This window comes from Leptodactylus fuscus, chromosome 1 (assembly GCF_031893055.1).
Source record: "Leptodactylus fuscus isolate aLepFus1 chromosome 1, aLepFus1.hap2, whole genome shotgun sequence".
NCBI classification, from domain to species: Eukaryota; Metazoa; Chordata; class Amphibia; order Anura; family Leptodactylidae; genus Leptodactylus; species Leptodactylus fuscus.
Window position 1 is genome coordinate 80248305 of NC_134265.1, and position 26126 is coordinate 80274430.

The following is a 26126-nucleotide window of genomic DNA, read 5'->3' on the forward strand; positions in this document are numbered from 1 at the left end:
TAATGGTATAATGTGGCCTATGAGATGACTGCACTTGTTCACCACTTAGTTTATAATCACATTTGATAGGATTTTTCTTACCTTTCTCTTGACTTGTATTTAATACGTGGTGGGAAAGATAATCAGCTTTTCAGAAAAACTTGATTTTGCGCTATTCTTTTGCAAGATATTTATACTCTATGTGTCTAGGTATAACATTTGTAGCCACAAAGTGGTTCTGATGTGAATTGCAGCATGTTATGGGTGTTGCTCGTATGTATTACTGTATTCAGTTTGTTTCATGAGAATTTAGAGTCCTTACATTTTAGCAAAGGTAAGGTTTGACACATCTGTACATGAGTGACTGTGTTACAGTAGTTCACCTATTATGGAGTTGCAGGTTAGCAGCTATTGAAATTTTTAGTTCTCTTAACATTCTGTAAACCGCACCCAAAGTCGCTGAAATTATAGGCAGTTATGTGAGGATTGTCACCTGCTTACTGGTAAGTATTTAGTTACCCCCAAGCAGAGGCTGAAGCAAGAACTGAAGATAGAAAGTAATGACTTGAAAGGCCGTCTTAACACTGGCAGTAAATAGAAGACCATAGTCTGTATTGCTTCCTCGTTCAGTACCCCTCTCTTCTTGCACTGCGTGCTCCTCAACATTTAGTGTCACCCGCTCCCGGATCTTCAATGAACAGAGAACGGGCGCAGTCATTGGTTGTCCACAAGAGGCAGAAGAAACCCCCACAATCTCTTGTGCTTTCTACAAGATATGGGTCAGCTGGGGACGTGTATAGGGGTAAATATGTTGCAATGAGTAATACATTTATTATCATTCTTTATATGATGTGCATTAAGCCTTTTAAATGGATGTCACACATTATTTATTAGCTTATAGAAACCATTTACTATTTGTTCCTGTTAGGAATACAGTCTATGTATCTTGCCAGTATTCATTTATGCTAAGTATATTGGGGCAGGTGGGTTATGTCTGAGTTTTCCTTCCCTCAGTTATACAAGTAGATCTAGTGTATTATCACATGACACAGAACCCACTCCTATCCTATGTAGAAGAATCACATAAAAAGGACCATTTTTTCTCCTTTTGTTAGAATATAAGAGTATAAAAATGCCAAAAAAAACCACTTTCAAAAACATCATAAAAACTGCCCTGCTTTCAGTGCCTCAATCTTTATACTCTTAAAGGAAGTACATCTCACTATAATTCCTTATACTATTCCTCTACTTTTGTCTTAGTTCACTTTAAAAACAAAGGGGGCATACACATTAAACTACCTATTTTATTAGCAATGAGTTTATCTTAATCTGATGTTATCTGTAGAGGAAGGAACCACAGAGCTGCTAAGAATAGGGAAACTTGCATTACACAACACTCACTGGTCTAAGAAGCCAGTTATATGAGTGTCAAGCTAAGCAGTGAATGACTGTAAAGAGCTCTTTTCATTCTCTATATATTGTGTCTGCACTGCCGTACTAGTGTACAGCTGGTGGTGCCTGGCTCCTAGTAACAGATACAAATTGTGTCCCACAGACCTTGACACAAGACACAGCTTTTCCATCACTTTTGCACTGTTCTTTCATATTATGAACATTATATTGCATACAGTAGATTCCTATCACAGTAGGTTTTTATTTCATGGCCATTCAAAGCTTAAACCAATGATCAGCAGAGACGAACTGTCAGCGTATCAATGTATCCGGCCTGGTAAAGCAGCTCATTCCCTTTCGAGTCACGTCATTGTCCAAAAGATAGGCCATCACTGTGATCTAGCGAAAAATCTCTTTAATACTCTAAGATGCTTTTAGTGGGGTTTTTTTCTAATACTTATATTGTGAGTAGGTTAAAAAAAGACATAGGTCAATAAAGTGCAACTGTTTAATGGTGAATAAATATCCTCAGTTGGCATATGGTCCTTGTGCCCGGTTGGGCTTTCTAATTGTTTGTTTGTGAGCCTTCTATGCCCGCTATCTGTTAAAAATTGATCAATGGGATGTAGAAGTCTTGCCAATAGTGTGACCAGAGTTTGTAGTTTATACATTTTAAAGCCAAGGCTCCACCTTGAGAATACGCAGAATTTTGGCCACAGCAGAAACACTGTGGCAAACAGCGCTGCATATTACAGTACCTGCAATGTGGAAGGGATTCTGGAAATGCTGTGAGTTCCAAAACCGCTGTGTTTTTGTAAATCGCAGGTATAATAGGGACAAAGTCTGCAAAGGAAACTCTGCAGACTTTCTGTAAGAAGCCCTGCGGCAAATAAATACGTTTTTGCCACGTTTTTCTCTGCAGCACTTTATAGCTGCGGTTGCTACAGTGGTCTTTAACCTAAAGATAGTTTGTCACATTGAAAATGCAGTTAAAATGCAGCATTTTATAGGGAAAGAGCAGCTGAGAGGAATAAGATATACTTTTTGGTATAACTTGTATTTTTCTGAGTCTCTGATCATTCTAGTTTAGTTGTCATGTGGGCGGTCCTACTCACTGATTGATGATTATGTCTATGTGCACACAGGAAAGGCTGTAATCCACTAACTAGGACCACCCACTGGACTCCTAAGCAAAGAAAGAACATGAATTTAGATCAGTAAAACACAAATTACACTATATATTTTCCAGAAAGCTATAGACGTACTACATGAATGTGATAACTCTCCGCATCATGATAACTCACAACAAAAGTAACTGAAACAATGGAAAAAATCAAGTGATTAGCAACAGTTAACTTCCCCGTGGGTCCATACATACAGAGATTTTTGGCGTTGAATCTGCGTCAGAATCCATGTGGAAAAAAAGCCTCCCATTGAATTCAATGGGTTCATTTTTCCGCTAGTCAATGGGAGGCTTTTTTTCCACATGGATTCTGACACGGATTCAGCGGCAAAATCAGCGCCAAAAAACTCTGTGTGAAGCTACTAGAGATGAGCGAACACCGTTTGATCGAATAGGTATTCGATCGAATATCAGGCCGTTTGAGGTACTCGTTTCCAATCGAATACCACACGGCATACGCAGTAAAAATTCGTATCCCCTCCCACCTTCCCTGGTGCGTTTTTTGCACCAATGACTGTGCAGGGGAGGTGGGTCAGGAACTACGACAACCAAGGCATTGAAAAAAATGGAAAAAACCCATTGGCTGCTAAACCATGCAACTTCTGATTTAAAAGAATAGCCAGCGCACTGTTCGTGTCATTTGCGGTGAGAGATAGGGAGAGAGAGAGATCTGCTGAGCGCTAGATAGGTATTAGCTTCTAGTAGGCAGGGTAAAACGGAAGAAAAACAACAGCTCTTTTCAGAGCTATATACTGCAGGGAGAGGAGTCGAGCTTTCCACGGACGGTGTGTCCCTGCTATATACGTCCAACCCAGCTTTTCTTGGTGTATAGACCATAAAAAGGGCATTAGTATACATCAAAAAATGCGTAAGGCTAGTGCAAGGGGACAAGGACGGAGGTGTAGAAATGCAGATGTGGAGCAAGGTTGCACTCAACCAACAGTGTCTACCGTGCCTACTGCTCTGCGGCAGCAAGCATTGCGCTTCCCCACAGTCCCTGGCTTGATGGCCACATTAAGTAGGGTGCAGGGTACAAGACTAACCAGGCCCGAGCACCAGGAGCAGGTGTTACAATGGCTGGAAGATAATGCTTCCAGCACATTCTCCACCAGTCAGTCAGCCTCTACCTCAACACTTCCTCCTACCCAACAGTCTGGTCCTCCTTCCTCACAACATGCCCAATCTTCCCAGCAAAGTAATCCCACCTTTTCCACCTCCCAGGAGCTGTTTTCGGGTCCATTCACTGTCCCTCTCTCTGTCCCACCACGTCCTGAATCACCGGAGGTAACAGATGAGTTGCTGTGTCCTGATACCCAAACACTGGAGTATCTGTTATCTCCTGTTGTTGTTGTTGTTGACCAGCAATCGGCCCTCAGTGGTATAAAAATAATATTTCTATTTTTTTTCCGGTAGAGGGGAGGGCCAGTCACATCAGTGATTGCCACAAGCAACTGGTGCAGAATATGATGGAGATGTTTCCATCAACTGTCGTCGGCGGCAGAGAGGAGAGTTGCTCCAACAGGCTAACAACTGCCATCCAGTCCACACCCGGCAGGGGCACACTCTCCAAGGTCTGGGACACATTAATGGCACCCAAACTACCGCCACTGAGGGGCCTAGTGTCACCAGGAGGGACGAGTATAGGCGCATGTTGCGGGAGTACCTGGTTGACCCCAGCCCTGTCCTCTCCCATACCTCTGCGCCCTACACTTATTGGGTCTCCAAGTTGGATTTGTGGCTGGAACTTGCGCTGTACGCATTGGAGGTCCTTTCCTACCCTGCTGCCAGCGTGCTTTTGGAAAGGGTTTTCAGCGCAGCCGGTGGCATAATTACGGATAAGCACAGCCGGCTGTCAGCTGACAATGCTGACTGGCTGACACTGATCAAAATGAACAGCCACTGGATAGACCCATCATTTTCATGTCTACCGGTGTCAAGCACCCCGACATGAAGTTTCATGTTTGTGCTCACCCTCTACAAGTCCTCCTCATACTACTCCTCCACCATCAGCGTTGCACAATTCTGCTCCTACTAGTCTCAATCCACCCTGATTCCCCCCAACTCTGCTGGTTAGAGGCTCTACTCACTCCAAGGGCCAACAACACTGCTGTTTAAAGGCTCTACTCACTCCAAGGGCCAAAAACACTGCTGTTTAAAGGCTCTACTCACTCTAAGGGCCAAAAACTAAATCTCTGCTCTTTAAAGGCTCAACTCACCCAAAGGACCAACAAATCTCTGCTGGTGCAAGGCTGAACTAAGTTAAAGGGCCTAAAACTCTGCAGGTAAAATGCTGAAGTCACCTGAAGGGCTTCAATCTCTGCTGCTAGCTCAGCTTAAGGGCCTGTAACTTAATTTGGAAGGGCTCACATTAAGGGCCAGAAAAGTGATTTTTTGAAGGTCTCACCACATCACACACACACACAAACAATGACAGTTATGGGTGGGGAATTTTGGATTTCCCATTGCCTATTCCATCTGTGGTTGACATGGGCAATGTGATTTAAAGGGCTGCTTGTTAATGTTCCTTTAGCTTTAAATTTGGGTTTCTGTCCATCCAATTGGGGAGGAAAGAAGGTTTCCAGGTATTTTTCCACTTTCATAGTGTTTTTTTTTTAGTTCGGAAAGTGTGTAGTTGATAGGCTTTGATGGTGGGGTAAAACTGTTACTTGGGCTTGTAAGATGTCCCCAGGCATGCTTCCCCTGCTGTCCCAGTTGCATTGCAGAGGTGTTGTCATCATTTCCTGGGGTGTCATAGTGGACTTGGTGACCCTCCTGAGTCGAATGGTGGTCCCCTGAAACGAAGCATTTTTCCCCATAGACTATAATAGGGTTCGATATTCATTCGAATAGTTGAATATTGAGCGGCTATTCGGAACAAATTATGAATATCAAATATTTTACTGTTCGTTCATCTCTAGTAGCTACGTCTTCTCTAGGCCATGCTGCCTGTAAAGTTTCCTTAATCCTGCTATATTCTTATTATATTGTAGTGTCCTACTTTCTATTTGCAAGATCTGTAGAGTAGAAAAATTAGTTTTTCTTTGCAGGCAGACTCCTTTTAATCCAGAGAGATTAGGGCATCATGAAAACTATCTGGATTGTAAACAGTGTAATAGTGAATGATGTATGATCCAGTAATAAATGGGTCTGGAGAGCCTCAATACAAACAAACAGCCCATTATCTCGCTCAAATATTTGGACTCTGCTTGATGCTAATTCTTCTTATCTAAATCTGTCCATTAAACCACAAGACGCATATAATCCCATCATACATAATCTTCATTTGACAGTTTTGTAGAAGAGCTCCATCTTGTGAGCAGATGGATAACACTCCTGTCCATCTCTGGACTATATCCTTTATAGTCATGTAAATGTTTTCTCTGTATTAGAAGAGCTTTATTTTCTTTTTTCCAGGAATAGGAGGGATATAAAATATATATAAATGTCTACTTTCTCTAGATCCATTCCTTAAAATTGCATCACGTATTGCACCAAACTGCTCTGTACTTGGAAACAGAATTAACAGTATTGAATGTATTTTCTCATGGTGATATACAGTACACAGTATATAGAGATATTGACTCATTGTAGTATACACAGTCATAGAGGTATTTTCTCATGGTGGTATACACAGTATATAGAGGTATTTTCTCATGGTGGTATACCCAGTATATAGAGGTATTTTCTCATGTTGGTATACCCAGTACTTAGAAGTATTTTCTCATGGCAGCATACACAGTATATAGAGGTATTTTCTTATGGTGGTATACCCAGTACTTAGAGGTATTTTCTCATGGTGGCATACACAGTATATAGAGGTATTTTCTCATGGTGGTATACCCAGTACTTAGAGGTATTTTCTCATGGTGGCATACACAGGTTATAGAGATATTTTCTGATGAATGTACAGAACATGCACAGAAGTATTTTCTCACTGCATGCCATATTATAGAGTTATTGTCCAGCAGGAGAATTTCCTGTAAGGGAGAATAAATTAGTAATGTCCTTGCATGAGACTGAGCCTTATACTGTATGTAAGATAAGATAAGATACACTGTGGCTCAGTGGTTAGCACTGTAGCCTTGCAGCGCTGGGCTCTGGTGTTCAAATCCCACCAAGGGCATAAAACCATCTGCAAGGAGTTTGTATGTTCTCCCCGTGTTTTCATGGATTTCCATCCCATAGTCTAAAGACATACTGATAGGGAAAAATGTACATTGTGAGCTCTATGTGGGGCTCACAATCTACATTATAAAAAAAAGATAAGATAATCCTTTAATAGTCCCACATTGGTGAAATTTCAGCATGTTACAGCAGCATAGTAATACAGATACAGGATAATACACAGTAATAAATACAGACATAGGCACGCATATGCTGAGAAGAGAAGATATACTAGGAGTCCATAGCAGCTAAGGAAAAACGGAAGAGAAAGAGGAAGACCTCATGGTCATCGTCATAATCATTAGTTCTCTGTGCGGATTGATCTTTGCTTGGTTTGATGTAGATTATACAGCCTGGTCGCGGTTGGAAGGAAGGACCTGCGATAGCGCTCCTTCTCACACTTGGGGTGAAGCAGACGGTCACTTACAGTGCTGCCAAGTCCCATCAAGGTCCCATACACGGGGTGGGATTTGTTCTCCCGCATGGAAGTCACCACAGAGAGTATCCTTCTGTCACTCACCACCTGTAATGGGTCCAGGGGCTCCCCAGGACAGAGCTGGCCCTCCTGATCAGCCTGTCAAGTCTGTTTCTGTCCCTGGTTGATATACTGCTCCCCCAGCAGGCCACACCGAAAAAGATGGCTGAAGCAACCACAGAGTTGAAGAAGGCCCTAAGAAGTGTCCCCTGGACTCCAAAGGCCCTCAGCCTCCTGAGCAGGTAGAGTCTGCTGTGGCCCTTTCGGTGCAGCACCTCCAGGTGATCAGCCCAGTCTAGTTTATTATTGAGGAGCACACCCAGATACTTATAGGTCCTGACTATCTCAATACTATATTTATAATAATATATTATATTATAATAATAAATAATATAATAATAATAATAATAATAATAATAATAATAATAATAATATATTTATCAGTAAAACTGACTTGGCAGCACGCTACAAAGCATGGTGACTTTTTACAGCATTTATGCTACAGGCACATTGTTTAACAGTGGTAAATCATTGCAATAGATTGAATGTGGGACCTTTTTTAGATGTAACTTGAAGAGTTTAGGAATAACTAAATAAAAACTAAATAATTACTTTATCCATAAAAAAGGAAAAACATCAAATGCTATTTTTTTATATTCCGAATATTCCCAGGTTCTGGTAATAGACTCCATCTAATTAGACCTGTGTTCAGACCAAGATTTGCAGCTGTATTATAGTTACTTAACTTTTTACTGAATGTGAATTAGTTCTATGCAAAACTATAATATGATATCTAAAATGGTAGACATACCCCAGTGGACTGTATACACAAACCTCACCCATGTATATACTGTGTGCTAAGATATATTAAGAAAATAAATCTGCACAGGATTTAAATACACAAAATGGTATTAGAGGGCAGACATACTTTAAGGAAAATACCAAATAGGTTTGTATAGGACAGATCAATGAGTGCATAAAGCCTGTTCTGCAAGACATTGTTAAGATATCAATTACTTGAGCACATCTATTATACAGCAGAAAGCAAAGGCTTAACCTGACATGGAATATAAGCAAACATTATGACTGCTTTTATTAATGTTAATCATTCCAGTGCCAGCTAGAGGGAAGTGTTTATGGGACTGAATTACTTTAATCTAAATCATCAGTGAAACAGTCTAGACAAGCACTGGGACTGGCAGGTGAGCAGCTAGAATAGACATTAAAGGGATTTTCTAAGGTTTACAGATTGATGACCTACCCTTAGGATAAGTCATCAATCTGAGAGCGGTGTGGTCTGACACCCAAGACCCTTGCCAATCAGTTACTTAAAGAGACCACAGCTTTCAAGAAAGCACAGTGCTGTACTGAAAGCCAAGCACTGGCCATGTGATGTCACATTGTTGTGAACCCCAAGATGTGGAGTTCCTACTGCAATATCTTTACAGTGTGCTGTAATAGGGTATATAGACAAGGGTTTTCTGTGCGAGACAATCTTTTAAAGTGTATTTGACTGGTTGGTCCTGTTCCACATTGATTGTCCAAGGATAACGATTGTGGGAAGGTACAGCTATATTTCTGGGCTTGTTACTGGACTGCAGTGCCATTTGACAGTCCTCACTAGGAAATGTTCTCATATCTGCAGACATCCTAGTGTCATAGAATAGGAAAACCTGACTTTAGAAAAGCTGAGGATGGAAGTGGTCAATCAAGCTTTCTTAGAAACATATATAACACAGAATTGCTTAAATAACAATTGGACAGATAACAATTGGACACAAGGATCTATATTTATAAGGTTTATTTTTTTATTTAAAAGCACCTAAAATTTTTAAAATGTTAACTTCAAGACAAAAATTGCATCCCCCTTCTACACTTGTAACGTTGACAACCACGCGCTAGCCCAGTGACTGCCTTTTGGACAAATTTTTAATTTTGGAAAATCCATTTACAAATAGAAAATTCTGAAAGAGAGAGCGCAATGTAGAAATGAGATCCTTTGTAAGATATTGCACAGATATCTGATGCAGAGAGAAAAACTGGTCATATACAGTAGGCTGGATCGCAACCCTCTAAACAAACATGGAAGTAAATAAACAGTAGCACAAAAAAGTTTGGATAGTTAAGTTCAGGTCCAGGTTATAAGCGCCAGAAGAGCAGATCCATGTCTGCAAGGCTGACAAGAAGCTGAAAGTGTAGCCGAGTCTTCCCTGCTGGTCAGACCATTGTGAAGAAAGAAGTGTTTTCATAAGGCTTAGACAGAATTCATTTCCATGCTTTGCCTTTAATGGTTCCTGTCAGAACGAAACAGCTGGGGAGCATATGGTATTCATTTCCCTGTATCACTTGGAAAAAATTTCACATGTAAATAGAACTTACATAAAAGTGAAGACCATGAACCCAGAATCTTATATAAGACATGAATAAATGGGCACAATGGTGTCTCTGTACTAGACAAATGAGTAACTGGGATTTCCGTTATTCTAAGATAACGTGAAGTATAGGCTGTACAGGCATCTGTGTAGGCCTTGTAAGGTCCTACCCAAAGTTTCATGTAACTGTAATGTATCTACTTCCTGAAGAAGACAGATATTACTAATCTATATTGTGAAGAACAAGCTATGACTTCCACTGTGGTTCATAATCGAGAGGATGATGGTGAAAGGTGGCAGCTACGATTGGCATGGGTTGCAAGCAGATCCTGTACATATTGTATAGCTGTTTTTATGTTATAACTATCCATGCCCTGGGAACCTATATTCTCCCAGAAAAACCCCATGAAGTAAATAGATTACAAGTTGTAGTAAATCCTTTTCTGAGAAATCTTTATACAAATGAGAAATATACAGTCGTGAGATAAACAAAGTACACCCTTTTTCAATTCTATGGTTTTACAAACCAGGACATAATATAAAACATCTGATCCTTAGAAGGTCTTTAAATTTAGGTAAACACAACTTCAGATGAACAACAGCACACAAGAGATTCCACCCTGTTATTGTTTACTTCCCAAAATCTAGGCCAAAGGAAGAACCTGTACACTGTTAGGGTACGTTCACACTGGGTTTTTTGGACCGGAACCTGAAGCAGAGGTACACAGGTAGCCACGACTGCACCAGCATCCAGTCATGCACTGTTCTCCGGATTGGACCTTGTCGGGAGGAGGGTCTCCCATTGATTGCAATGGAAGCCATCTTTTTGATCAGGATTTTGAGGCGGGTACGGCCACAAAATCCTGACCCAAAAATTCTGTGTGAACATACCCTTACTGCTTCCCTAGGAAGAGTGCGAGTATCATCCAGTTGCTAAAAATGTCCTTGTTTAATTGATCTCCAGATTGCGACTCCTTCCCCATAAAAGTAGAAGTTTGGACAGTTTGCTGGGCTGGAGCATTCATGCTTGTGTTAACACAATATTAAGGAAGAAAAATTTCATTAATAATCTTAGAAAGCAATTATTTCATTCTGGGGAGGGCTATAAGGCAATTTCTAAACATTTTAAGGCTATCATTGTACATTGAGAACAATTATTCATAAGTGGAAAGCATTCAAGGAGTGTAAAGCATTCAAGGAGGAGATGTCCCAGCAAATTTACCCCAAGGTCAAACCACGCAATGCCAGAAATTGCAAATAACACAAAAGCTACATATTAGACTCTACAGGCCTCAGTTAGCATGTTAAATGTTCACATTCTTGGCAGTACAATTAGAAAAAGAGAACAAGTATGGTTTGTTTGGATGGGTTGCCAGGAGAAAGACTTCTCTTTCCAAAAAAGAACGTGACGGCGCGACTTTAGTTTAAAAAGTTGCAGATTGCCATTACTTTAAAGTGAGTGTATCACCAGAACCCAGCATTTCAACCCAGCCCAACAGATAGATAGAAAATACAATGGAAATAAAAGATTCCAGCCTACATCCACGGTCCTTATAAAACGTAGCGTTTATTCCAAAATTAAAAAACACACATGTTCACAAGCAGTATCGTCTCGTAGGTATATCCATCCCTTACATAGACTCGCTGACGCGTTTCGAAGACATAAAGTCTTCTTAGTCGTAGCCTGTTTTGTTTTTACCTTACGTGGCTATAAATACCTTCCGGTATAATCATCGCCATCGCTACGTGACCCATAGCCGGTGGGGTTGATTTCCGGGCTTCCTCCGTCCTCAAGTCTACAAGCCTACATAGAACTCCCAGTAAGAATGTTGGATGAAGATTCATAAGTAAGTGGGCTGCATTTTTTCTCTGTTTGCGTCAACAGATAGATAGGTTAGAGTCACCTGAATCAATGTTTTATCCTTGTGAATTGGCTCCTCTTTTGCTGAAATATTGCTTTTTTCTTAACAATATGAAAATATTTTTGACCCTAACATATATCTATTTGTGCTGATTCTGGTGACAGACTCACCTTCTGGCTATTGCAGCTATAGGTGGTTTTACAAGCTATCAATTCACGGGGGATACTTAGAATTTCACACAAGGCTTTACCACTTTGGCTGATTTTTTAATAGTGGAATGTATGTTATTTACTTACGGTAATTTTGAGAAAATCTAAGGACCATTTTTATTATGTCCTGATACATAAAGCCATAGAATGCAATGATTGTATACTTTGTTTTTCTTATGGCTGTATTAATTTATTCTGTTCCTCCTGCTCTATAACATGCTGCAGATCGGGCTTCACTTTCTATGTGATAGTCTTGCTATACCTAAATGACTTACCAAGTATTTTCTGTTTTTCTTTTTATCTTGTATTTCACAATCCCAGGATTTGAAGCAACTACAAACATATGTAAGAAAATGTTTCTATGGATTCTGGGGGTCGGACCCCTGCCAGTCAGAGAGTAATACGCCATCACTTTCTTGGATAGTAAAAAAAATTAACTAAATAACAATGACCTCAGTTGAAATACTCAAGTAGTGGAATTGTTTTAATCCTGGGTATAGACGTTGGTATGCCCGGCTGTAATAAGAGAATAATTTCAGTAGATTTTCATGCAAATAAAGCCATATGTGGTTTGTCATTCACTAAAACGCTTGCAATGGTTTAATCAGTTTCAATGAACCAAACATTTTCCCATTTACAAATGACATGTTCTGCTCATAATGTTCACATTCCTAAAATATTCTGGTAATGATCTGAGGGGCAGGTGCACCGCAGCCCACCACAATTATACTTACAGATGTTTCCCTATAAACTAGCAGATTGTGTGATATACAGTCTACTAGATGTACCTGTATCTGACGTCTGAGTCACTCTGGTAATGAATAGGGACAGGACGTCTATAACTAGCACATCTATGAGTATGTTATTCATTTGTAGCTTATGTGGTTTGTGATCTCCAGATGATTTTGTTACATGCGGTAATATATAGTCAGGTTGACTTATCCCAGTGCTGGGCACCAGTATCTTGCTGGGTTGTATAAGGCCCACGGCTAATGTTTAATCTTAGGACTTTCCAAAACTGTGCCACATTTTTCAGCAGTAACTTCCTGCCTAGTCCTTGCTTTAGTTAGTTCATGCCCTAATAGGCTCTTTCAGTAGTCTAATAACTTGCTCTTGCCTTAAACTAGGGCCATCATAGCATTGTGAGCCAGGGATACATACATAGCAGGGACATGGAAAAGGTGTGACCCGGGGAGGGAGGATACTGGATGACCTGCTTACGTGGTTATATGTCATCTCATACGAAATCAAAGCATTCACCATTACAGTTTGGAATGCTGACCAATTACTTGATCTATTGAAAGAATTTGGGTGTTAATTTATTATCAAAATCTCCCACTTCTCAGTAGATCCATAGAGCATCGGTGAAATGTGCTGGAATCCGATCCATGGACGTCCCACCAGACAAAGTACAGCACTTAAAGGACCTATCGCTAACGTCTTGTTTTCAGATCCTTGTTTTGGTGGCACAAAGGGAACTTAACTAAATAGTACTGTAACTTTTTAGTAAATTTTGTTTTATTACTTTTTTCAAAATGGGGTACAGACAAATGACATGCAAAGGATGCACACCGGGTATATATAAGTGTGTCATATTAGAACAAACACAAGCTATACATTGAGGATCCATAAGAGACAAAGCTGGGGGGGGGGGGGGGGTGAGGGGAGCTCATCCTATAATTATTGGAATATAAGATAGGATAAGAAAATAAAAATTGAAGCAATAGTACATTATTGTAAATAAGCACAAGGGAAACCATATCTATGATATGCTAATGTATTAGGAATCAAGCTGAAAAAGAGTCTAGAATATCACCAGTAAAAGCTACACAAGGAGAGATGGCCAAAAGGGGTCTTCATTTTCCAGGTTGGCTATAGGAGTTACAGCATGGAGGCAGACACATGAATGTACATTTCAACCCAGAGACCTGCAGGTTATTTTAATACTATGACTGAATGTACTTATGACTTATGTACCATTACTATTTCTGTGTCCTTCTAGAAAACATCCCTAACTAGTACTTTCTTCTTTGCTATTCCAGACATGTGAGCTTACTTGAAACGCTAGTTGAGTATATTTTTAGAAGAGAGCATGAAATGTCGCTTTCATGTTAAAAAGTGTGAAAACTGTAAAAGTGGAGATAAAAGAAATGTTTTGTATGATTTGCGCTGGTTGTCAGGGCTGTTCATGAGACAGAGAAGAGTCCTCTCAGTACATGAACTTTACTTCTGATCTTCTTCCCTGTACACAATAGAGAAAAGTCACTCAGAACTGCATGGATCCAGTTGACTATTCTGTGTGTATTGGGCCACCAGCTCTCTTGCTACACTTGATATTGGGGACAGTATAATCTGGCATGTGTATCACCCATTTGTCCTAAGGGGAGATAAGCCACTGTCAGAGCTGTCTCGCAGCTTACCTGCCTTTCGACACTGACACATTCATGAATTGAGTGTGCATATGGACAGTATTATTATTATTATTATTGTTTATTTATATAGCACCATTAATTCCATGGTGCTTTACATTTGGGGGTTACATACAATACACTAAATATACAGATAGATATAATACTAACAATGATCGGCTGACACAGTGGGGTAGAGGGCCCTGCCCGCGAGGGCTTATAACCTATGGGAAGAACTGTGTTGGGGAAGAAGTTAGGAGGAATAGATATCCACTGAATCAGTGTCTGACAGCTACTGATGGAGTAGGGGCTTCTTTCTGAAGTGTGGCTATAAGAAGCACATTGGTAGCCGTCACAAGACCAGTCCGGTAGGTGAACAGTGGCGGATTAAGTAGACCATAAGCCTGGAGCTTTCCTACCATTGTCCTGTCCTGTTCTGTTAGGGCCACCATAAGAGATCTCTGGTGCATTCCTGGGGAGACACACAATACAAAGGAATCATTGGCAAAAGATCTTTGTGGAGAACAAAATGGGGGTATATATTAACAAATCAGCGTCATTTTTCTGACCTTAAGCAGTTGCACTTTTGGCGCATGTGGTATATATGTAAATTTTCTGGCGCTCACACCATTTTTTTAAAAAGTGGTTAGGAATTGATCATGGCTTCCTCTTCCAACAAATTTAACATAATTTGCACCCAAAATAATGGTTGAAATCTACACGAGCACCTAGTTGGCCTAGACTTTAGCTTTTATTGCAGGAGCAGCAATATATGCCTTGGCGCATCTGACACCAACTAGGAGAAGATTAAATAACAAACATTGGCCCTAATTATTTTCCAATGTATGAGGAGAGGAGCACCAGAACACAAAGTGGCAGGGGTTTGTGACGGAAGGGGCAGAGGGAGACAGAAGGTGAAAGGGTGGCAGAAGGGGCATACAAAATGGCAGGGACTTTGTGGGAGGCAGGTGGGGGCACAGTATGTAGCTGTCAGGGGCTCTATGTGTGTGGTGGGGTAGAGACCCTATCTGGCAGGAGTTCTGTGGGCCAAAACTGTGGAGCAGGATTTTAGGAAGGCTTTGGATAACAACATTGTATAAATAGTAATTGCACTGTAGCTGCAGCCTGTAAAGAACACAGCCAGGGAATAGCTACACGGGGTTCTTGACCTTTTCTATCCCCTCCTTACAGAGAAGAGACAGTCCAGACACACTTGCAGTCTGACTGCATCTCTTCATCTTTGCTGGACACACTGCTGCCCGGCAGACTCATCTAAAGGGATTCTGTGAGCAAAGTCCAGCATATCAACCCAGCCCCACAGACAGATAGCATAGGATCATCTCAATCAAAGAGCGTTTCCCCCTTGTTAATAGGAACCTTCATGGTTGAAACATCACTGTTTGTGTCAATATGCAAACTAGCTCTTGATAAAGGCCCTAGCAGTGACAGATTGCCATATAGGCAGTTTGGTTGGCCATGGGCCTCCTTGAAGCCTCGGGCCCATGGCAGGCCAAAATGTAAGAAACCTACCCTGAGAAAAATTGTCTCCACTTACATATTTTAAGAAGGTGAAGCAACAATACAAGCTAGTAACCTGCTGCAGATACCAGCCATGGAGACTCCAGTTCTGCTCCTTCTGAATAGGTCAGAATATTTAACTGTTACTCTGTCAAATTGAGCAGAGGATTTCATACAGCTTCTTAGGGTCCATTCACATGGAGGAAAATGGTGAGGAATTTAGTGTGGAATATCAGCGCTGAATAAAAGGTCTCGCATTGACTTCACTGGGTTCCTTTAGCATAAAAAGGAACCCATTGAAGTCAATGGGAGGCAATTCCTTACCAAATTCTTCACCATTTTCTTCTGTGTGAATGGACCCTTACTGTAGCAAGTGAAAAATCTCCAACTTCACAGTTTCTTTTATGTAAGTCTTAGAATCTAGATTATTATCTGATAATAAGGGTCAGAAAAAATAGAGAAGTATGACAATGGTTTATTATTCCTGCTCTACCATGAACATCATGTACAGAAAGTCATTTTTATTCCATAAATCATGATACCCTAGAAGCGTGTATACAGCAGACTCCTAGTTCTTGTCTCCTGGAATAGCTCTCTAATAACAGACTTTGCTTTCTTTATGAAGACAGCAAGAAATATGATCACCTTTAAGGGTGAAGATGTCAAATGTTCAAAGTGGATTTCAGAATAAAAATGTATCTTGTTTTTTTCATATGGAAATCTTCATAAGTGGGTATGGAAGAGAATGATCATTAACATAACATTTGGTGTGGTATTGTGTCTCCGCAGTAGAATATATCCAGTTACCAGTTACAGATGTAGATGAGCTAATTAAATGCTGTCTTCTCAAATGAGTCACGTCCTGCTGTCTCTGCTAGTGGCCACAAGATTAAGGCCAGCTAGACTGGATATTGTTGATATCTAACATATTATACATTCAGTTAAGTGGTTTTAATACTAACACAAGAGTAACCACATTCGCAGACTATATGGTTTAGGCTACGTTCACACCATGCCTATGAATTACAGATGTAACAAAGATTAACTTGACATTTACTGTGTGAAATAAACTGTTGTAGCACACCTTAAATTGACAACATGATTGTCATGTTAAACTTTGCATTTTAACATCCTTATTATGCTCGCAAGACCCAAAAACAATATGTTTTACTATTCTTAGGTAAACCTATGACAAAACTTAGGTGTCTTACTTTAAGTACATCTGAAAAATGGTCTTAGTGATACAGTACAGTGACCACTGGTTCATTTAAAATCTCTGTATAAAAGTGGGGGGCCTTCTTAAAGAGGTTGTCCAGTTCTTATTTGTTTATGATCTATCCTCAGCAAAGGTCATCAATAAGAGATCAGTGCAGCTCAGACACCCTGCTGTTTATAGGGGCTGTGACACTTGTGCGAGTGCCATGACCTTTTCTAGCGTTTTAATGTAATTGCAATCTTGGGACGAGACTGTAATGACATATAATGACCACTATGCAATAGATATCGCTGCGGCCCCTTCAAACAGCTGATCAGTGGGGTTCCCAGGTTTTAGACCCACACTAATCTGTTATTGATGAGTCATCCTGAGTGTAGGTCATCAGCAAGAAAAGATCTGGACAACCCCTTTAAGACCATTTCATCATGCATCAGTATTAATATTGTGAGCACTGTACCAGAATTAGTAAGAGGTTCCAGTCTCAATAATGGACCACGGGAGGTCCCATGCAACTGAATTGAAATCTATGTGAGTCAAGGACTGGCATACATATCAGATATAACCCCAGCAAGTTTTCTGACATGAGTTATAGTAAATCTGCAAGGCCAAGGTGTCCCTGTCCTAACCCATTTCGATCCCTTACCCTACCCCACTCACTTTTTTCAAAGGCGGTGAGTAGGTAGCAAAAGTGATGCTTTTTTGGTGCATTTATGGTACCTTATCCCAGTAATTTGTAGAGATCAGCTTTGGAGACCCATTTTCATGTAAATGGTAGTTTTATTAATGTACATGTGAGAGGAAAAGTGCTTTGGGTCATACCTTAATTTTTCCTGGACTTTGATCTCAACTCTAGATTTCCAGACAAAACACTTCCCCTCATCTTCATATGACTAAAACATCGATTTACTTGAAAACGGTGCTCCAATGCTGAATAGCAGATATATTTGGAAGCTATAGAATCGTCTTTACAAGGTAATGTGATTAGATTTATAACAAATGTACTGATGGCAGAGACTTCCTTTAAAAAACATCCTTTTGTGTTATATAATATACTATGATAATATAACATACATGAAATCTTGGACTTTTACAGGATATGTGTAAGGGTGCGTCCACATCTCCATTGTTTATTCCATTCTTCAGGTCCATTGTACCAATTTAATGATGCTTAGCATTGCTTCCAAAGGGACCTCACTGACCATAATGGGGTCCGTCTGATATCCATAATCTTTCCCTTGATATTGCAGGATAAAGAGTTCGCCTTACAGGACTTTTTCATCCACAATTTTATACAGACTGTGCATCAGACAGACGCTGATGCAAGTTGATGTGTCTCCATTGTGATAGAAAACAAACAATTCTGTGTAGTCTGATTCTGTAGTCATACTCCCTGCAGTCGGTACACTACTACTTGCTAACTTCTACTATTAAGATTACTATTATTGTTATATGGTATACATTATTTTATACATTATATTATTATACTAGTCTCGGTTTATATCATAGTATGGAGTGCGTCTTGTAGTATCCCCAGCTGTGTTTCCTCATACTTTTATGTTTCTGGTTTAATTGAGACCGAGGCTTTCCAGCTGCAAGCCCTAGTACTAAATAAATATTGTCTGCTGGAAAGGTATCAGTATTTATATAAAATAAAATTATTAGGAATATAAATAAACAATGTAGAATTAAGCGGTTGTGTATTTGGTTCCCAAATGTTTGCCGAGACTGTATGAAGCTAGCCAGGAAAGCTTTGATCCTTTCATATTGAGCTCCTTATAAGGCAAGCTTTAGCAGTGACTTCTAATGGGGTATGGGGCTGGGCAGAGAATCCTCTAATTGGCCCTAAGTTAAATAGAGCCCCTGAGGCATATGTCACACCCCCTTGTGGTCAAACTGAGGAATGCATAGGCAAACTACACTTTTTATTGTATCAATATTCTGACACCATACACAATTTTAATTGCATTTTTAGTCTTTGGATCTACTGGTGGAACTTGTGCATTATACGGGCAGTTTTATAGAAGCCTATAGCTCAGTATTGTAATGTAGGCTTTGTACCACAATTAGTTACTATGGGTGAAAACTATAGTTGTAGCCTAATCCTGCCATCATGTGTTACTTGACTCTGTCTGACCCACTTGTTGTTAAATTGTAACTTATTTTATAACAAAGGGGGACTTTTTTAAGAAAGCTAAGATTGTGCCCCACAATTCTGGGACAATTCTGTCCTCCTAGAAAGGCCACATAAATGGCGTATGGATTTATAGGCTTTCTATAAACTGGCACAACACTCATGCTGCTTTCCAAGTACAGCCAAACAAAGCATCGGGCATGGTCCTCAGCTGAGCATATGGGCCCCTTAGTTAGAAACCCGGGTTCTCAATGGTCAAAGCTTTTAACGTCTCACAATGTTATATCAGTTTTCTAAAATAATAGGTACTTTTTAAACTACATTCATTAGGAAAGGAGATAGAAGGAAGACGGCAACACATGATTGAAGGATCAAATTATACAATGGGTTTGTTTGTAGTCTATGACTGTATTCTGCAACAGTACTGACATTGTGCTGTAGACTCAAATGTGATTTTTAATCAAGGCTATATAGCTTTATATACAGAGTTATTTCTTTATCATATTTCATTAAACAGTGCAATAGTGCACATATTTTAAAGTATCAGTACATTGTGTCCCAGTTTGTCTTCTGGCATGTAAAGTCCTGGTCATTGCACATCTCCCTAAAGGGTTATCCAGGATTAGAAAACATGTCTACTTTCTTTCAGAAGGAGCTCCAATTCCTTTTCTCAGAAAGTGACATCATGTCCATTGGATTCATGGCCATGTCGTGTGTCCTAATGATAGCCCTAAAATGCCCACCAATTAATACAATTAAGAAGCAGAAGTCATGTAAGCACTGTAACCCTTTGACTGTAAACAACTATCCTCTACTTGGCTTGTTCCTTATACCAAATGTGCACCACGATAGCATCCCCCTATTCCAGAAAACTGGCATAGAGGGATTGATGAATTCCCCCCAGTATATGTATTTATGTGTAACTACCCAGTGGTTCTGTTGGGAATTGCAGCCTGTCAATGAATGTTGCAATATAGTATAGAATTGGTTTCTTGAGTAACTGGAGTTCCAAATTTGAGCTAAGTTAAATATAAATCACTGGATTTTTCCTTGAACTCCAACATATACAACAATTCTACTTACTGTCAGAATACTTATGTCATAATAGTAGCATTTCAGTGACCCATTAGGCTAAATTTTCCTTTCTAACCCATTCATTTCTATTTTACAAAGTGGAAATTGAACATGTGAATTGTTAGTATTTTATTAGATTGAGGCTTTTGTAATTTAGGCCTTCAAAGTCCCAAGTTGCCCAACTTGGTGAGCACATTGTGTTTCATGGGGAGACATTAGGCTGACAGTGCATGAATGGATTTGTGAGCTGTAATATATCAGTACAGTGTCTTCTGCCATGAGCTAAAAAATATTAGTCACTTATTATGTATAGTCAGTGGAAAAGTTCAATCTGCCCAGTTCTTGGCAGTGATATTAACATGTTTATGAGTTTAAGTCTTTCAATAGTCTCCAGCTATTTTCTTTAATACGCTGAGTCCTATATTGTAAAAAGTATATTTTCTCAGAATATAAACACTGTTTGAGAGTCATCTTTACTACCACATATATTATCAGAATTAATACCAAATGGACTGAGACTCAACATAGTAGTTTTAATTCTGATATTTAATTCCACTTAGCCTCTACACGTTGTCATCCCTTATTGTAAAGAGGATCTCCTGGAGCTATAAATGTCTTATATCTAATGTACATGATGAATGTGGCGTCAGAGATAGGTTAGTGGCCGCTGTTATGTGCGCTGCTTTCTTGAAGATCAGGGCCATGTGCTTGAGGTCATCCTTGGGAGTTTAGACCAGATCTTGTTAAATCGGGGTACACCGAGTTGCAATTTGCATTGCCATTCCCCAACCATCAGGAAACAGATATACTTGTATGTGTCCTGACGGTTTAGAAAGACATTATTAGGGGCACTGGGTGGCAGGATCAGTTACAGTACCAGTTATGTTACTTTGTGTTTGCTACTGTAATAAGCGGGTGCTGTGTGGTGGTCACTATCATGGAGACTGTATGAGTTTTATGTTCAGCAGCAAACTGTTACTGTGTCATAACACAATACATACTGTGTCATAACACAATACATAAGTTTTACCCAGATTGCAGCTTTTAAAGGGATATTCACACCTGAGTCATGGCATATCCACGGGATATATTATACATTATATAACACTGGCTCAGCACTTCACAGAGTAGGATTCAAGGTAGAGATATGGCTACTCATGCATGTAGGTCTGTTCCATGTAGTTCATATGGCTTGTGAAGCACTCTGGTATTTTCATAACTTCCATAAACTACATAGAGAAAGCCTCAGCAGTCACTTTCCTGGAGTATCAAGGAAGACGCTTTCATCTTTCAGACATTTAGGTTACATGTGATGGGGATATGTTATACACTTCTTAAATGGAATTACCCTATGGGTTTTTCACTGCAGCCTTTGGGAAGGTGTATGGCAGTGACAGAAGAGGTAGTAATAACAATGCTTTTCTTATACTTGTATTTTAAGACATCTACATACTATGCTTTATATTACAACAGTAAGTAATTCCAACTTTGTTACTTATTTCATTTTTATGAAATACCGATTGACTTCATAATACACATTAATAGGGATTGGGTCTCTCTTTGTCAGACTCAGATTCCATATCCCTGTATAGCCATAATATTTAACGATAATGATACAATTCTAGCCACCTCTATGGACAGCTTACCGAAGACAGATATATACAGTTCCAGTTAACCTGAATAATAACTCTATTTGCGGCGACGTCCTAAGCTCCTTATATCATTTAAATGGACAGGATAGAAAACGTATGCCATGTCTAGAGGATGCAGTGGAGGGGCGGCTGTGCTCTGACAAGTACCACAAGCCCTATTTATCACCTCTGCTATGGAAGCATAGAGTTTTATTATCTGTGGCTAATAACTGTGTAGCAAATTGATGCATTCCATTTTCCTTCCTCCTTCTCTAATACTGAACAGTCTTATAGAAAGAAGTAACATATAGAAGAGGTTAAACAATCCACAGAGCTATACATAATGCATGAGAGGAAAGCCGAGAAGAATGTTTCCTTCTAAAGCAGCATTAATAACCTAGCACAAGGTCAGAAGTTCAGAAGTCAGGAAATGATCAATTATGGGTCATTAACTGCACCTTATTGCCCATTAGATCACAAATGTCAGTGTAAACTGCAGCCACCTGCTATTCTATGCCCCTAGCATATAAAGAAGGTGAAGAAACTCCCAAGGTACAAAGATCTGTGCACAGAAATGTCATGGGCTGCAAAGAAACAATGAGGAGAAGATACATGTGCCTAGAATGGCAGGTAGAGTGTATTAAAGAATGGATTGACAAGGAAGGTGCTCAGCTCTGGATCATCCTTTACAGATAAATCCTTCCTTACCTTTTTGCTTCACTCAATATATCCTGAGATAAGAAACAACACAAGATGACCAGCGTTTAAAAATAACACTGTGTTGTTTATGCTACATATTGCCACCGAGTGGTTGGGATGTGAACTGCAGCCTGTCAAGGATTTTGCTAGAATGTTGCAATATTCTATTGAATTTTGATGGTAGGAAATTGGAGTCTATTTGGACACATCTTTATGTGCAAGAGTGGAAAGTCCCTATGTAAGAGAAGCTTCTGCTCTAGCAAACCTGGTATTTATATCCGTACATGACATCATTTGACCGGCTGCCATATAATGCTACATATCCCCTAGCTCTTCTGATGCTAGTGAATACCTCTGTAATATGAAATACATTACAGCATGGCACAGTTTTATTTCAGTAATTTTAATGGAAGCTCTTCAAAGAAATCTCTGTGTGCTCATGTATGAAACTAGGGAGTACTAAGCACCGAGGTCTTAAATATTCTCTGAGCGCCATATTACATATCATACCATACAGATGCTTAATACAATTGTGTGCATGACTCCTTAGGAACAATGTAAATTCATATATTTTTTTATGTAGAATAAAGAATTTCTGATTAAACGGCCTTCTTGTGCTTCAAAAATCTATGGAGTTCATTATTTTTCTGAACATTTTAGGGATATTGTCCAGGTAGCAGGTCATACCAGTAACACACATCATTGAGAAAGGCTAAACATACTCGTACAAGGATAGCCTTGATGCTTGCTGCAAGCGCGCGTATTTCAGCTGACGTATTAACTAATACCTCATGTTGTTTTACTTTGCTGATGACATGGGGAGAATGGCGTATCAGTAATGTGGTATACTTAAGAAGCTGGGCAGAACGTCTGATGTAATAGTATGGGCAGCCGGCCAGCTATGTTCCTTATATATAACCATATGACTGACACCTTTAGACTTCTTTGATATTGCCGTTTTTTTTCCCTTTGCTTGTTGGATGAAAAAAAAATTCCTCTATGGATTACACTGAAACTAGTGACATAGTGTTGTAATGTAAACAGGTTACATGACTGCAACGGATGTTAGAAAAGTTTCCAAAAAGCACAGAAAAACATGTCTGGAATACAATTATCCTTCTGTAAGCATAGCTTTTCTCAGTGAATGGTCTGAACGTCTTTGTAACGTCATACATCAGACAACCGAACCCACAAATGCTTACCTGGTTGGGAATATTCTACTACAAATGCATAAAAAGACTGTGTATTGACTAACAAGTGATAAAATGTCATTTTCTGCAAAGGTTTCTCCATGTTAAAAATTACACTAGGGAATGAGGATAGATTAAAAAAATGAATAAGTGCCAGTATGATATATTTTTACAGAATTATTGGAATTTATTTTTAATGGTGTTTCTTTTGCTAACCTTTCAGTGCCCAATGCAAACTGGAACTGCGGAGTGTCTACCCTTATTGGAAATACACAAAAGCCAACAGGGATTGCAGATGTCTACAGTAAATTCCGACCCGTTAAAAGGGTTTCTCCATTGAAACATCAACCAGAGAGTCCAAAACTCAATGAAAGCGATGATCAAAAAGAAGAAAAAGAAGAAAATGAAAAAAACGGTGAACCAGGAAAAGATGGTGTTCCTGCAGATGACGATGGGTTTAAGTGTAAGAGCATTGAGTCAAATGTTTTGCTTGGTGAGCTAGAGCATTATGACCTCGATATGGATGAGATTTTGGATGTGCCTTACATTAAATCCAATCAGCCATTGACTCTGTTTACCAAAGTAGCATCAGAAAAAAGGACCTCCAGTATACATCCATTGTCCAAGGGTAAAAATGGTCCTATGGGCAACCTGGAGAACATGACGCCCAATGCCACTCAGTTTTGTGTATTGTCTCCGGTTAAAAACTCAACTCAGTCTACCATCCTTGATCAGAGCAGACATTCATCTGGGGGATTAGAGGCTTCCCAGTCTAACATTCAGTGCGGCTCAGTCCATGAAGCTGAATACCATAACAAGAGCTTTCTCAATAGGGCTCTGTCTGATTCCCATGCACAGAAGCTTGAAAAGGCCATGCCTAGCTGCCAGCTCCGGGCATTTCACCTGCCGGGGACAGACGCACAACTGGATGGTATCAACGGTAATGTGAACTGGAATTACTCAGAAGGAGAAGACATGAAAAAAATCAAAAGCATCTTAAATATTGTTAAAGAAGGACAGATATCCTTACTGGTAAGTACATAGCACATATATTAGAAATCCCTGAGGTAGGCTAGTCATTTAGTTTACATTATACAGTATTTTTTTTTATCCCTGTAGCATGTATTGTGACGGCAATGAAGTCTCTCTTTAAACCTCACTATATGAGTGAATGTATACTTCCAATATAGATTTTTACATATTAGGGGATATCGCCCGCTTCCAGTGAGTGCTACAATGAGTTAACCCTTTATATTGTCATCAGACTTTGCAGCTCAGCCCGTTCCAATAAGCTTTTTGTCACTGGCTCACCGTGGGAACACCATGTTGCCTTCATTAGTATTCAGAAGTATTCTTTGCCAGCTTTTTGTAACAACCATTCTCTGACAAGAGCTGAACACAAAGTTTAAAATGTCCCACGGCCCGTCCAAAGCATTTCATTAGCATCTGCTTTGGTGACAATTGTATGACAATTGTAGGTTACCAGAGAAACACATTGCTAAAAACTCGGCATAGCGGAGCACATCTACTCCGTCTAGTACTAAATGAGGTCACTAGTGAGAGACAAAACTGCTGAGGGGTTTTATAGAAAAAAAGCGATTTGTAATTCTTTATTGGCTTATTCACATTAATGCTCAACAGTTAGGGAATGGTGGGCTTTGTAGTTCTACCAAAACAGCAGATGCAAAGTTTGTCTGTGTCTAAACAGTGTAAAGTTTGCATGGTAGATTTGGTGGAAACATTTCTGCAATTGAAGTTCTGTTCTAGAGTGTTCATCTGAATGGTGTTGTTACTGCACCATGTGCAAGGATTTTCACAGCTCACATTTAGATATAAGAGACAGTCACAGACTTTTGCAATATTGTGTAAATATACTGTACCTATAAATTAATAAAAGTATCTGTATAGTGCTGCAGAATATGATGGCGCTATATAAGTAAGCTAAAGAAATAAGTAAATAATTATATTACACAGCCAGAATTTTGGTCAGTATTTAAGAAATCCATGTGGAAATATGTGGCTGAGACATGATTTTAAAATATGTCCATACAAGTGTTTCCTAATATAATAAAATGTAGGAAAGAGTAAGACTACATATTACATTTGGTCCAAGCAGCTGATATAAATATTTTTCTACAGTGTACATTAATGTGCCGTTAATATTCAGGGTTTGGGTACGTCCACACGGGGCATATACACTGCAAATTTCCCACTGCAAGATTACGTGCACAATATCTCTATTACTTACAATAGCCGCAATGTGGATAAAGTTTAAACAAATCTCATCCAGTCACAGCCAAAAATCCTGCCCATATGTCCCCCCTGACCACATCCAATCCCATTGATTCTCTTTGTGCCCACACACAGCAATAATTGGCTATAATGGGGTCCACCAGGTGTCTGCTGCTCCGCCGATTTCTGGCAGAAGTGAATTTATCCTCAGAGGATACATTTGGATACTTTGTTTTGCCAAGTAAATGTATCATTCTGATGCATCATTAAGAGTTAGTACAGGATGAGTATTAAAAATGAGTGTAAAAAGTAACCGCAGTTTTGGAGTATTTTTGGCATTTTTTGCAGATACTTTTCTTTTAAAGGGATCCTATCATTGGATACCCTTTGT

At 39.6% G+C, this 26126-nt stretch overlaps 1 protein-coding gene across 1 annotated transcript in view; it reads left to right on the plus strand.

Moving 5' to 3' along the window:
* Positions 1-26126, plus strand: part of SNCAIP (synuclein alpha interacting protein) — a 184226-nt gene that overhangs the window by 96495 nt on the left and 61605 nt on the right. Inside the window, exon 5 of the mRNA XM_075272296.1 lies at positions 23727-24535. Within this exon, the coding sequence (XP_075128397.1) occupies positions 23727-24535 (809 nt within the window). The remainder of the gene's footprint in view (positions 1-23726; positions 24536-26126) is intronic.